The sequence below is a fragment of the Mirounga leonina genome, unplaced genomic scaffold (assembly GCF_011800145.1).
Source record: "Mirounga leonina isolate KUSES-001 unplaced genomic scaffold, KU_Mleo_1.0 Mir_106, whole genome shotgun sequence".
Taxonomy (NCBI): domain Eukaryota; kingdom Metazoa; phylum Chordata; class Mammalia; order Carnivora; family Phocidae; genus Mirounga; species Mirounga leonina.
Genome location: NW_023270232.1, coordinates 5,983,960 through 5,996,800, shown reverse-complemented (window position 1 = coordinate 5,996,800; position 12,841 = coordinate 5,983,960). Strand labels below are relative to the sequence as shown.

Here is a 12,841-nt window from a genome sequence, read left to right as displayed (position 1 = left end):
TCAGAGAGGTTGCCTGACTCATCCCAGGTCACACAGCAGGTTAATGGCCAAAGCCCAGAATGCAAACCCAGGGCTCCCTCCCAGGGCCCACCCAGATTTTCCTCTCGGCAAAAAGAACAAGGGGCCGTGGGGAGGGCCTGCTGACATCACCACCACAGGCCCTGGAGAGGGGCCACCCACACCCTCTTGCATCTCTCATCCTTTGGGCCATAGGTAACCTTCCGAGTGGGGAGGGTGGGGGCAGTAGGCCCCTGGGAGCCTTTCCAAGAGCCCACCCAAGAAGCCCCATGAGAATGCGCAATGGTGCAGCTGCTTTGACAAGCAGTTTGGCAGTCGCCCAAAAAGTTAAATACAGTGTTACCACAGGACCCAGCAATTCCACTCCGAGTCCTATACCCAAAAGAATTGAAAACATACATGCACACAAAACCTCATACACGAACGTTCACAGCGGCATTATCATCATAACCAGAAAATGGAAACAACCCAAATGTCCATCAACAGATGAAGAGATAAACAAAATGTGGTCTGTTCATGCAACTGCAATATCACCCTGCCGTGCACAGGAATGAGGGACTGACACGTGCTACACACGGATGGACCTCACAGGCTAAGCGACAGAAGCCAGTCACAAAAGGCCACACGTTGCGTGATTCCCTTTACACGAGATGTCCAGAACAGGCACAGAGAGAGAAGGTGGATGAGTGGCTGCCCGGGGGTTGCGGCGGGGGGAAAGGGGAGAGGTCATTAATTCATGGGTACAGGGCTCTTTATGGGAGTGACAGAAATGTTCTGGAATCAGATAGTGGTGATGGTTGCACAACATTGTAAACACAGTAAAAACCCATTGAACCGTATACTTGGAAATCATTAAAATGGTGGATTTTATCTCAAGTTAAAAAAAGCAGCAGCCCAGAGCCCAGCCTGGCTGGCTGCCCCTGAAGGGACAAGCTGCCCTCACGTCCGACGGCCCTGGCCCCCAGCCAGAGAGCTGGAACTCTGGCCACAGGGGCATATGGCCCCGTGGCATCCCATTCCCTCCACAGGTGGGGACCGTAGGGTGGGAAGGGGTTATAGAGAGCAGGGCCGTGGGGTGAGGAGAGAGAGGGCAGCATTCAGAGCATGGCAGTGTCCAGGGCACAGCCCCTGAGGCCAAGCAGGGTCCACAGGGCAGTCCCTGAGGGGCTAGGAGGGGGCCAGCCACACCTGGAGGTCCAGCCAGGGGAATTTCTACCTCTAGACTCCAAAGTGTAGTGTGTTACACATGAGTGGGTGAGTCTGTGGGTACACGCATGTCCTCTTCAGGAAGCAGTCATCAAGACCATACCCTGAGTGCCAGGAAGAGTCCCCTCCACCCCCAAATTCATCGGTGCATGTCAGATACTTCTACCATGGAGCCCTGGGGGCTGAAGCCCCTCCACAGGCCACAGCTCAGCTAGAAAATCAATCTGATGGGTCTTCTGATGCCTCCTCTCCTTGCTTGACAAAAGCCATACCCGGTGGGGTAGCAGAGCTCATGTGAAGGAACAAAGATCATGAAGACATGATATCTGTCCTCCAGGAAGGCCCCCAGCCTATCTGGGACAAGAAGACGGTCCCAGGAGAAATCCAGAGGGCTTAGGGATCCAGGAGAGGGGACCCCTGAGCTGGGCTGACACTTGGGCAGCATGGGGCATGGGGGCAGACAGAGATGGAGGAAGGTGCTCAGGCTGAGGCAGATTGCTCAAAAGCCCATTTATTGGCAGCTAAGCAGGCTCTGACTGCCTGGCCTCGGCCTCTGAGGCATTTCTTTGGGTGCTAAGAGGTAAACCCACAGATGTGAGGTGAAACCTTTCAACTTAATCGAGAATGATAAATGAAGACAGGCACACACAGAAATGCTAATATACTCTCTGGGCTCAGACCCACCAGTGGTCTTAAAATAACAGTGTCACAGGTTTCCAAGAAAGCCTTCCACTGCCGCTAGTCTAAGGAGGGACACAGGTGGGCCCGGGTCATGGCATCACCCACAGGCCCAGGACTCCCCTAATGATGGGGAGCCCCACCAGCCTTCCTGGGCCTGAGTGCCAACCCTGTTGAGCTCAGCGGTCTGGGCTTCCCAGCCACTGACCGTGATGGTAAGCAATGTGGTTGGTTCCAGGCCCACGGCTGTGGGTCTCCCCCAAACGGGAGATTTATGGTCTTTTGTTCAGAACTGGCTTTAGATAAAATGGAGCCCAACGAAACTTGTCTTTCTTCCCAGCCACAGTGGAGGGCATGGTGCTGTCCCAGGCTGCCCCTGAAATCTACCCCAGTCCCCCACCCCCATTCTAGGCCTGCAGAGCCCTCCACCACCCAGCTCGGCCTCTCCTGTGAGCCACACTGGGAGGGCAGCCAGAGCTTCAAAGGAGGCATTGTATGTGGGGACAACTGGTTTCCAGCATTCCTTCCCGCTCTGCCGCACCCCACCAGGGCCCTGGCAGGAGGGTGCAGTCCATTCACGGCCAGATTCCACCCAAGGCCTCCTCATGTCCTCTTGGCCAAAGGGGCTTCATGACCAAGCTAAGTGGGACAGTGCATCTGGCTATGGGCCCGGGACCAGCACACGCTGCATCCCCCGCGTCGGTCACAAAAGCACGCGTCCTGAGTACGTGCGGGCTGCCGAGCAGATTGCCGGGCTGCTCTCAGGGGCTCTCGCCCTAACCTGGCAGTAGTCACCCTAATAACAATACTGGAATAAGAGCAATCATTTATCAAACGCCTGCTATGTGCCAAGCTCCACGCTGGGATTTTTATATACACCATTGCGAATACACGCAACCTGAGAGAGCCACAATCACCCCCACTTTACAGATTAGAAAATGAGGTTCAGAGATGTTAAGCAACTTGGTTAGGTTAGCTGACAGTGTTGGATGTAGGATTTAAAAATGGTCTGTTGGAGGGGCGCCTGGGTGGCTCAGATGGTTAAGCGTCTGCCTTCGGCTCAGGTCATGATCCCGGGGTCCTGGGATCGAGTCCCACATCGGGCACCCGGCTCAGCGGGGAGCCTGCTTCTCCCTCTGACCCTCTCCCCTCTCATGCTGTTTCTCTCTCGCTTGCTCTCTAAAAGATAAATAAAATCTTTAAAAAAATAAAAAATAAAAAAATAAAAATAAAAAAAATAAAAATGGTCTGTTGGACACAAAGCTGACCCTGATGCCCTGATACCTGGCAGTCCCCCCTCTACGAGTGCCCTAAGACCTTCCTTCCTGTGGCTCCCAAGGGCTGAGTTGATTTTCAGGGGGGAAGAGCCAACTGCAGCCATTGCACCTTCCGCTAGGCAGGGAAGTCACCTTCCGAAGCGATGTAGAGCCATGCAGAGACCTCTGGAGTCCCTAGGGCCACAGTTCAGGGGGCTCGAGTCGCTCACCTGGCCCCCCAACTCCAGCCAGCTGTAGTAGCCCCTAAAACCCACTGGGGTTTCTCTGCTGGTATACATGCTCCAGCCCCACTTTACAGATGAGAAGACTGAGGCCAGGGCTCGAGAGGTTAAGGTCAGAAGTGACCTAAAAACACCACAGGTCCAGGCAGAGGTGGAGCTCAGGGATCTGCCCAGTGCCTACCTTCATTGTGAAGGTCCCCGCCGGGCTGGGCCCCCTCCTGCCGGACGGCCTCCCGCCGGTACAGCACGTGTGTCCTCCCACGGGCCTCCTGCTTCTGCTGCCCCCACTCCAGGGGCTCTATGAAGTAGTCGCTGCTGTCCGTGCGGATGAGGCCCGCCTGAACCAGGCCCACAGCAAGCCGAAGGAGCAAAGGGGGAGAGAGAAGAAGTGTAAATACACAGCACAGAACAGGTGAGCATCTGTGAATGCAAATGTGTGTGACTACCCGCGGGCAGACCCTTCCTCGGGGGCAGGGAGGTGGGAACGGGTGGGAAGACGCTGAGCAAGGGGGGGGCCATGCCCATTTAAAGCAAAGCAGATCCACTTTTCCTGTGCTGTGCACTCACGGGGTTCCACATAACATTTCATTTAAACCAAGGGTTCCAGCACTTCGAGGGGGGAGGGGGACGCTGGAAAGGCTTTGCCATAAATACATCCCCCTTCCCCCCCCCCCCCCCACAGAGCACAGAATTCCAACCCCAAAGCACCATCCTGAAGATCTGCCTTTACCTACAGGGCAGACAAGGAGGGAAATGCCCACTGGTAAAGGTTAATTATCCCTCACATGGGTGCTGGTTCCCCACTCCAAGACAAAGGGCTATTATTGCAGATTTAAAGCATGTGTGCATCTACACCAGGGATAGCAGCTAACGTTCACTGACAACGAAAGAGCCAGAGTAGGGCACAGGAATACGTGCTCTGTTTTTAATCTAATTTTTCGCCTGCATCAAAATATGTCTGTAAAAATAATCAGGTGTTGGCCTTGGAAATAAAAACATTAAAAATATAACCTTGGCCAAGTCCGGCAAGTGTGTTATTAGCCCCCAGTGAAGGCAATAATCACAGGGGCCAACGAGACACACAACTCGATGTGTTGAGCTGCGCAAGCTCACACCCTCCCCCACCGGCACCAGGCCTAGAAAGCAGTCAGACCAGCCCACCCACCACAGGGCCTGGAAAATAGTAGGCAGTCCTGAAGAAATACATATATTTGTTGAATTCCTTCACTCATTCAACAAGTACCTACTGAGTGCCTACTGAATACCAGCACCGCTCCAGACACTGCGAATGCAGCCGTGAACACCAGGCGGCGCATGAAGGAACCATTCTTACCAATCTATCAGACCTTCTCCACTTGAATAGGAGCCCCCTCCTTTTAAAGCAGCCGTGACTTTACGCAACCAAACACCACTAGTTTCCCCACCGCAGCCTGTTTTGAGACGAGGTCCTCTAAGACCTACTGAGCACGGGGTCGGCCGCCACCAATCCTCTTCCCGCCAAAGCTACTGCAACTCCTCAAATTCTGGCATTGCCTGCCCCATATGGCCACCAGATCTCAGGGCCTCACATGAGGGATGCAGGCTCTGGAATGATCCGCACGGCATCGGGCTGGACTGCAAGGCCCTGCTGTCCAGTTCACCCCTCCTGTCCACAATCGTGGACCTTTCAAGATTGCCATGCCTACCCAGTCTGAAGCTTCAATACCTCTACCTCCCTACTCAGGGGAGGTCTTCACTTTTGTTTGGATGCCTCTAGCAACAGAGAGCTCCCTCCTTCAAGATCTAACCTATTCTGTGCAGGGACACTGGTCAGGTTTTAGTGAGCTGAAACACACTTCCCTACAACTCTACTCTTTGTGAACAGTCCTCTTATCACTGCTAGTAACAACGCTATCTGCCACTTATATTTACATATATTATTTCATCTTTACAACAGCCTTATAAGATAGATGCAAATACTAGACCCATTTCACAGATAAGGAAACAGGCTCCGAATGGTTAAGAAACTTGCCCAGTGGGCGCCTGGGTGGCTCAGTTGGTTAAGCGACTGCCTTCGGCTCAGGTCATGATCCTGGAGTCCCGGGATCGAGTCCCGCATCGGGCTCCCTGCTCGGCAGGGAGTCTGCTTCTCCCTCTGACCCTCCTCCCGCTCATGCTCTCTGTCTCTCATTCTCTCTGTCTCAAATAAATAAATAAAATCTTAAAAAAAAAAAGAAACTTGCCCAGTCACCCAGCAAGTAAGTGACAGCACAGGCCTCTCCCCAGGGAAGAGTTAGCAAACCCCTATTTCCCTATCCCGGTTAACTGGGGAGGGCAAAGACCCAAGCCCTGTAATATACAACCTGGGAAATCAGTTTCAAACCTCTTTGTGACTGTGGATTCCACCTTGATCCCACTGCGGGTCAAGGACAGAATTTGCCAGCAATGTTCCTGGTCCATTTTGGGCATTGCGTCTGGCCTCGATAGGCAGTTCTTGTCCAGGCTGGGTGTCCCCTCAGCCTCTGAGGCCCTCCTCCTGGAGAGGGGATGGGTGGGCAAGGTCAGCCACCAGATCAGGAGGTAGACTGGGCAGGTCCCTCCCCCATGGCCCTCGGATTCCCCATCTGCACCGTGAGAGGGTTAGCGGACTATCTCCAGCTCTGCCCTGCCAAGAAACCAGGCACCATTTGGAGTAGACAGACTGGCAACGGGAATGTTCTGGCTCTCTGCCTCCCTGCCAAATTACTCCCGTCTCTCAATTTATGAGATGTTTATATTTCTGAAAAGTGGTGGCTAATTTTAAAGAACTCAAATCAAATCAAATTTCTGTATAAGACATCAAGAAAAGGCAGAACATAAGTTGCTGGAAAATAAATGTTGGCCCTATCTGTTTTCCCCCAGACCTTCTTCTCGTGGAAACAGCAACTCAGTGGAGATAGATATTAGAAAGGTCCTTCGTGCAACACAAACAACAGCAAACAGCTGGTTATATCCAGTTGAGCCACATATTATGCAGGCCCTCAGGCCATTTCTCCAAATGGACTCTCTCCAAGGCGCAGGCCTGGCCACCAGCAGCCTGGCTCTGGACCCCTTTCCTACAGCTGCTACTGAGGGGCCTTTCCTGGGAGATGAGTGGCTGAGGGGGACCTGTTTGACATCTCCAATATGGACGGTGACATCATGTCAGTTGCAAAGGTAATGCCTTCTGCTGTGTCTTCATCCAGAGGCCTCCAGGCCATACTATCCCAGATTTTTCAGCCCAGCTTCCCTGCAGGAGAAGCCCCCAGGTCCAGAGGGTAAGCCCGGGGCGCCTGAAGGAGACGGGCCATGTGGTGATGGGGGAGGTAGGCACTGGCTTATCCTTGTCTCCTGCCGTAGGTCATAATTGAGCAAGTTCAGCAGATCACTGGTAGCTGTCTGCCATCAGGATGAGGTCCCTCATATCTTAGCAGATAACTGAAGCCACGTTATTTTAGAATTAGTATGTATGTGTACATGTGTATATTTAAACGTGTTTATTCTGCAGTTGCACGTACTTGCACATAAACCGTGAGGCAAGGGTAGAATAAGCCAACACTTCTCCTGGAAGAGACCCCCAAAGACTGAAATATGGGTCCCGTGGGGGTGCCGAAGTCTGGGCTGAGACAGGAAAGCACTCCATCTGTGCGAGGTCAAGTGCAGAGACAGAGAGCAGGGACAGAGCCTGGGGTCCAGGCACAGGTGGGTGGCTGAGTGCTGAAAGGACAGCCACACGCCCTCCTTCTAGCAAAGCGTAATCCAGAGGCCCCTTGCTGTGCCCTCAGATTCATTAACCTTTGCAGAATGCCCAGGAGGACCTATTTCAAGATGGCAGATCCAGTGAAGCCAGGTGAAGGGTAAGCCAGGTCCCCTCCTTCTTCTCCTTCCAAGATGAGCTTATGTGGGGCCTCCCCAGAGGAGAAAGAAGTAGAGCAGACCTCCAACCCAACCAACCATCCCGCCACCTCCCAAGGAGAGCACATTCTTGGGCCCAAACTTGTTCTGGAAATTCCATTACCAAGGTTTTACTGCCACCTGTGCTGTCTCACGTTCTAGGCGTCCAGCAAATCCAGCTTAAAACCGTTCCACTGTAGGAAATGAAAGAAAGCCGAGCAAGGGGAGGCTGGGGTGATGCACACAACTGGGATTGGCAAGAGAACCTGAAATGGCTTCCCTCGGGTCCACCCCCAGCCCAGCCACCTGCTTCTAGCCCTGGCCTAGATGGTGTCTCTGGCTGGAACTCAGAGACCCCCACTGCAGGTGTCCGCTTCCCTCCCACCACCGTCCTGCTCACCCAACCGCCACACTCTGTCTCCAGCTGTTACCAAGCGTCATCAAGACTGCCAGTGCGTGACCTCACTGCTTCATCACTGTCCATACCCCACCACCACCACTGCCCACGCCCGCCAAGTCCTCACCTCCCTTCCTACCAACTGGACTTCTCAGTCTAGATGCATAAGAATTCTGTGAATACCCACAGCTCTGTCCCTGCCTTTTCCTCCTTCCCACTGTCCCAGAAAAGCCTCCGCCCTGGTTCAACCCACCCAGTCAACCTCTCCAGGTCTGCATACCAACGCAGAGCTGGTCTCACTTGGAATCAGCGGCCCCAACTCTCATGTGAGCACGATGCTGGCTGGTGATTCTGCTGCATCTCCCTGTTATGTCTGCATCCCAGCTCTCCCGATGGCTGAGACTCCTAACACTGTCCCCACCTCCTCCTCTCTTGTTTTCAAGGAGAAAACAGGCACCATTAGGCGGGCTCTCCCCTGCCCTGCCACCATCCTATGAACTCCCCCCGCTGTGCCCGTCCTCACCTCCCGCTCCCCTCCCTCTCCCCCTCCAGAACTCAGCTCCTGTAATTAGTGCCCCTCCTTCCGGCATCACCACGCTCACCCTCTCTTCGATCATTCTTGCTGGCACGCTCATGCCCTCAGGGATCCCCCACCTGGGAAACTACCCCCACCCCAGCCCTGGCAGGCTACTGCCAGAGTCTCTGCCCCCCTCCACACTGGACACGGCCAGAGGGAAGGTAAAGTGATGCAGCCACTCTGGACAACAGTCTAGCAGCTCCACAAAATACTAAATGGTGACCATAGGACCCCACAATTCCACTTCTTGGTACACGCCCCAGAGAAATGACGACCAATGTCCACACAAAAACTTGCACACGGACACTCACTGCAGCCCTACTCCCGGTGACCAAGAAGGAGAAACCACCCACATGCCCACCAACAGATGAATGGATGAATAAAAAAAACCAGACGCCTGGGTGGCTCAGTTGGTTAAGCGACTGCCTTTGGCTCAGGTCATGATCCTGGAGTCCCAGGATCCAGTCCCGCTCCCTGCTCAAGGGGAGTCTGCTTCTCCCTCTGACCCTCCCCCCTCTCATGTGCTCTCTCTCTCTCATTCTCTCTCTCAAATAAATAAAATCTTTAAAAAAAAAAACAAACCCAAAACGAAGAACTGATGCATGCTAAAACACACATGAATCTTGAAAACATCCTGCCAAGTGAAAGAAGCCAGTCACAAAAGGCCATATAGGATACAATCCCATCCATAGGAAATATCCAGAATGGAGAAGTCTATAGACACAGAAAGATGAGTGGTTGCCAAGGGCTGGGGTAATGGATTGGGGGGTCGGGGGGGGGCGGTGCACAAAAGGGCACAGGGCTTCTTTCTGAGATAGTGAAAATATCCTCAAATTGAATGTGGTGATAATTACCCAACTCTACGCATATCACAAAAATTCGGCGCACTGCACACTAAATTAGGTGAACTGCGTGCTACGTGAACTGTATCTCAACAAAGCCGTTTAAAAAAAAAGCATGACACACATGTACGGAAATGAGAGATGACCCACATGCGTGCAAACAGGGCTACGCGCGCACGGCGAGGCCACACGACGCGACGGCGCCCGCACGCGCGCCGGCCGACAGCAGACACATAGGCACGGAGACAACACGCGCGCTCAGACGGCACTCGTGCCCGAGCCGCGCGGGCCGCCCGTGACCGCGGAAGCGTGAGTCAGCACGGCTGGGACGAAGGCCCGCGGACGCTGCGATGCCGTGTAATTCAAACCTGCTGTGGAAGCCCCAGGCCGCGGGAGCTCGGCGGCAGGCTGCGCCGCCAAGGCCTGGGCCCCCGCCAAGGCAAGTCTGAGCGCGGATTCTTCCCGAGCAGCCACTCCGGGGACAGGTGGGAGGAAGGAGCCCCGGAGGCTGCGGAGAGCTGCCCGGCTCGTCCTCAGCTGGCGTGCCCTGTCCTGCCCGCCCCACACGGGCCGAAGGAGAACTCCCAGAACAGGCCGGAGTCTCGGAAGAAGCCCCGACCGCCCCCACCAGCTGGAGGTAGTTATCTGGGATGACGGCTGCTCGCCCCCTTCCCAGGGCCATGACCTCTGCAGGCCCCACACCCTGGGAGGTGCTGGGTGAAAGGCTTCCCAGGGCATCTGCAGCAGGAATCCCTCTCGGGGGAGAAGCGCCGTGGTAGGTATGGTGGGTAAATGCAGCGAGCCGCGAGCCAGCATCCCTGGGTGCTGTCACTCTCGCACCGTGTCGTCCTGGACAAGTTACTCCGACATCCCTGTGTCTCCGGATTATACCTGCACCGATCCTTGGGCCTGCTCTGAGGAATGTACACAGAGCGGCTGGAATGGTCCAGGCACACAGCGAGGACAGTGCCCGTGTTCCCATTTGCTGCCAGGGTTACCATCACCCTCGTTCACGGTGTGCCTGGGAGTCCCCGTGGCTCAGGAAGGGCGCCTGTGGCTTCAGTGCTGGGAGCAGCATCCTAGAACCACAGGGTGGTGAGCCTCTAACTCCTGGTTCCACCGAGACCTGGCTTTGCCTCCTCGCTCAGATCCCTGCCCGTACACGGGACGAAATCCCTGAGGGAAAAGATACCATGGGTTGAGGATCCTTAAGGGAGAAAGTCCTTGCCAAGAAGAAGAGGCTGCACCGGGTCAGGGTAATTTTAAAGATGACAAAGGACACACCAAAGGTTCGTGGGAACGCACCCAGCTGCTAGGGAGCTCTGTGGGGCGAAACCGTAGCAACTTCCTTCTCTTTAAACTTTGAGGTGTTTTCTGACTTTCCTACGATTGCCCATCTGAAAAGGAAAGTCGATTCTGCACAGAATGCCCGCCTACTGCAACGAGCGAGGCATCATTATTTTAAGAGGCGTTTTAAACAAAGGTCAAAAGAGGGAAGCCAACCCCATGAAGCCCTCCTTTTCTGTCCCCCAACTTCCCAGCAAGTGGTGTAGAGGCTGCACCTGGGAGCAGGCCCTCCCCAAGCCTCAGAGTCCCCATGTGAAACCAAAGGGTTCCTGGCAGGATGGACTGAAGTCGTGACGCACAAAGGCCCTTCCCGAGGCACGGCCCACGGCAGGGCGGCAGGCTCTTCCGTTCCGTCCTTCTCTGGCCTGGCTCTCCCGGCACCCCCGACCTGACGCCAACTTTTCCATCAAACAGTAGACTTTTCCAGGAGGCCACAGCAGTGGGTGTCACTGCTAGATGCCCATTCAGGTCGCCAGGGGCATTTGCAGAATTACTGGCGCCAAGCCCACACCCCAGGCCAACGGATCAAATCTCAGCAGGTGCGGCCCGGGCATCAAGAGGTTCTCTGAGCCGCCCAGATAATTCTCCTGTGCCGCCGGGGCTGGGAACCACTGATCTAGACTCCGGAAGTTTCTCGACAATGGAATGTTGAAGGGTCATCGGAGTTCCACAGAGTAGTATCAGCTGCGGTCGTTCGACCAGAATCTGTTTGTCATAATGCAGGAAATGGGCAAGACAGGGAAGGAGAGGACAATGAGAACGGGCCCTGAACGAGGGGGAGGGTGCTGGGCAGGCTGCATTTCTGCACACCTCTTATGTCGAGAGCCTGTCCCTGGGTGGGGCCTGACCAAGGACGGTCCACACCGCATCTACTTGTGCCTTAGGCACCGTCTGAGAACCTAACCACCTCCTTCCCTCCAGGGGTGACTCCACTGGGAATGAAGGATAATTCACCAACATTGCCCTGAGCTGGGTGAGTCGGGGAGGGGCTGTGATCTGCTGGGTGGCCAGTGGCAAGTCAGTGATGTCACGGCCACCCAAGCTGGGCAGTCCACGGTGCGGAGGGTGAGAACAAATAGTAGCCGTGCCTCTACGATGATGATGAAGGGGATGATTGATTCTGTCCTCTGGCACCGTGGAGAGCAGTTGCTTAGGTCTTCAAAAGCTTGGTAAATATTTTTAAAGGAAGGGTGCTCACTTTTCCTGACCCCGCCCCCCAGCAGTAGAGGGCCCAGCCCAGGGCAGGGCAGGGCCTCACACCTGCAGGTGCTCAGAGACTCCCCTTCTGCAGCAAACCCCCACCCTGGAGCCCAGCCAGAGTTCAGGGCAGAGCTTGCCAGGCTAGCAGCCACCCCCACTTTCCATTCCCTGTGCCCAGGAGCCACGTGGCTCTGAAGTGTCCCCCTCTATCACCACCATGGCCCGCCAAGCTCGGGCTGGGAGCACTACTTGGCCCCCTGCTTGGCCCTGAGTCTTGGCGGTAGCAGTAGCTTCAGGACAAGGAGACAGGAAGCAGCTTTCAAATGCCAGGAGGCAGTGTGGCTGCCAGGCCCTGAGCTGAGGAGGGGCTCCCTGCACCGTGGCCCTGCAGTCGGAGCCCCACAGCTCAGAAGCAAGGCAGCTGACCATGGAAGAGGTCCAGTCCTCCAGGAAGAGGTGGGCCAGTCCCGCCCAGAACTGAGGGCCAGCCCCCCCGCAGGTCACTTGTCCCAGCCAGACCTCCCCTCTCATCCATCTGACATCGCCCTGGCCCAGAGGGGTGCCGACTTGGTTTTAAGCCATGCTTCCCCCACATGAGGTCATGCATGTAAAATGTTTACCACCGAGTCTGACATACAGCAGGTCCGCAGCGAGTGATAAACGAGGGATGTGGTGGTGGCAGGGAAGGTTCCCTATGCAAGGCGGATAAGCATGGGGGGATGGAAGGAGGAGTGGGCCTAGTCACTGGGATTCCCGTGCAGGGCCCAGCTCCAGCCCACGAGGGGCCCCTGACCACACATGCGCTCTGGGCATCACTGCCCTCAGTGGAGAGGAATCCAGATTAGCTGGGGCAGGTTGCTGTCCTTACTCCTGACCTGGGCTTGGCACCATGAGCATGTTTTCCAGATTTCTCAGAACTCTGACACGTCACCAAATCTTGTCTGTGCTAAACCCTGTCAATTAACTAGCAACGCAAATGCTCACATCCCAGTGGCTTGGGCCACTCAGCAGGTACCCGAGTCCATACACCTCTGCAATTGTGCTTCTCCTAAAGCTCTGTCTGCTACAGTTCTTCTAGTCATTCACTCATTCATGGGCTATGTACTGAGCAGGCCCCATTCTCGGTACTGGGGACACAGCCACAAACCCCTCCTCACCTCGAGCCAGCGTTCTACGGAGCAGTGACA

General features: G+C 55.1%; 1 protein-coding gene across 1 annotated transcript in view; it reads right to left on the bottom strand.

The window, feature by feature from the left end:
* Positions 1–12,841, bottom strand: part of LOC118017824 (A disintegrin and metalloproteinase with thrombospondin motifs 14-like) — a gene marked incomplete at its 5' end in the record, with an annotated part of 71,522 nt that overhangs the window by 47,094 nt on the left and 11,587 nt on the right. Inside the window, 1 exon segment of the mRNA XM_035016084.1 lies at positions 3,582–3,738. Within this exon segment, the coding sequence (XP_034871975.1) occupies positions 3,582–3,738 (157 nt within the window).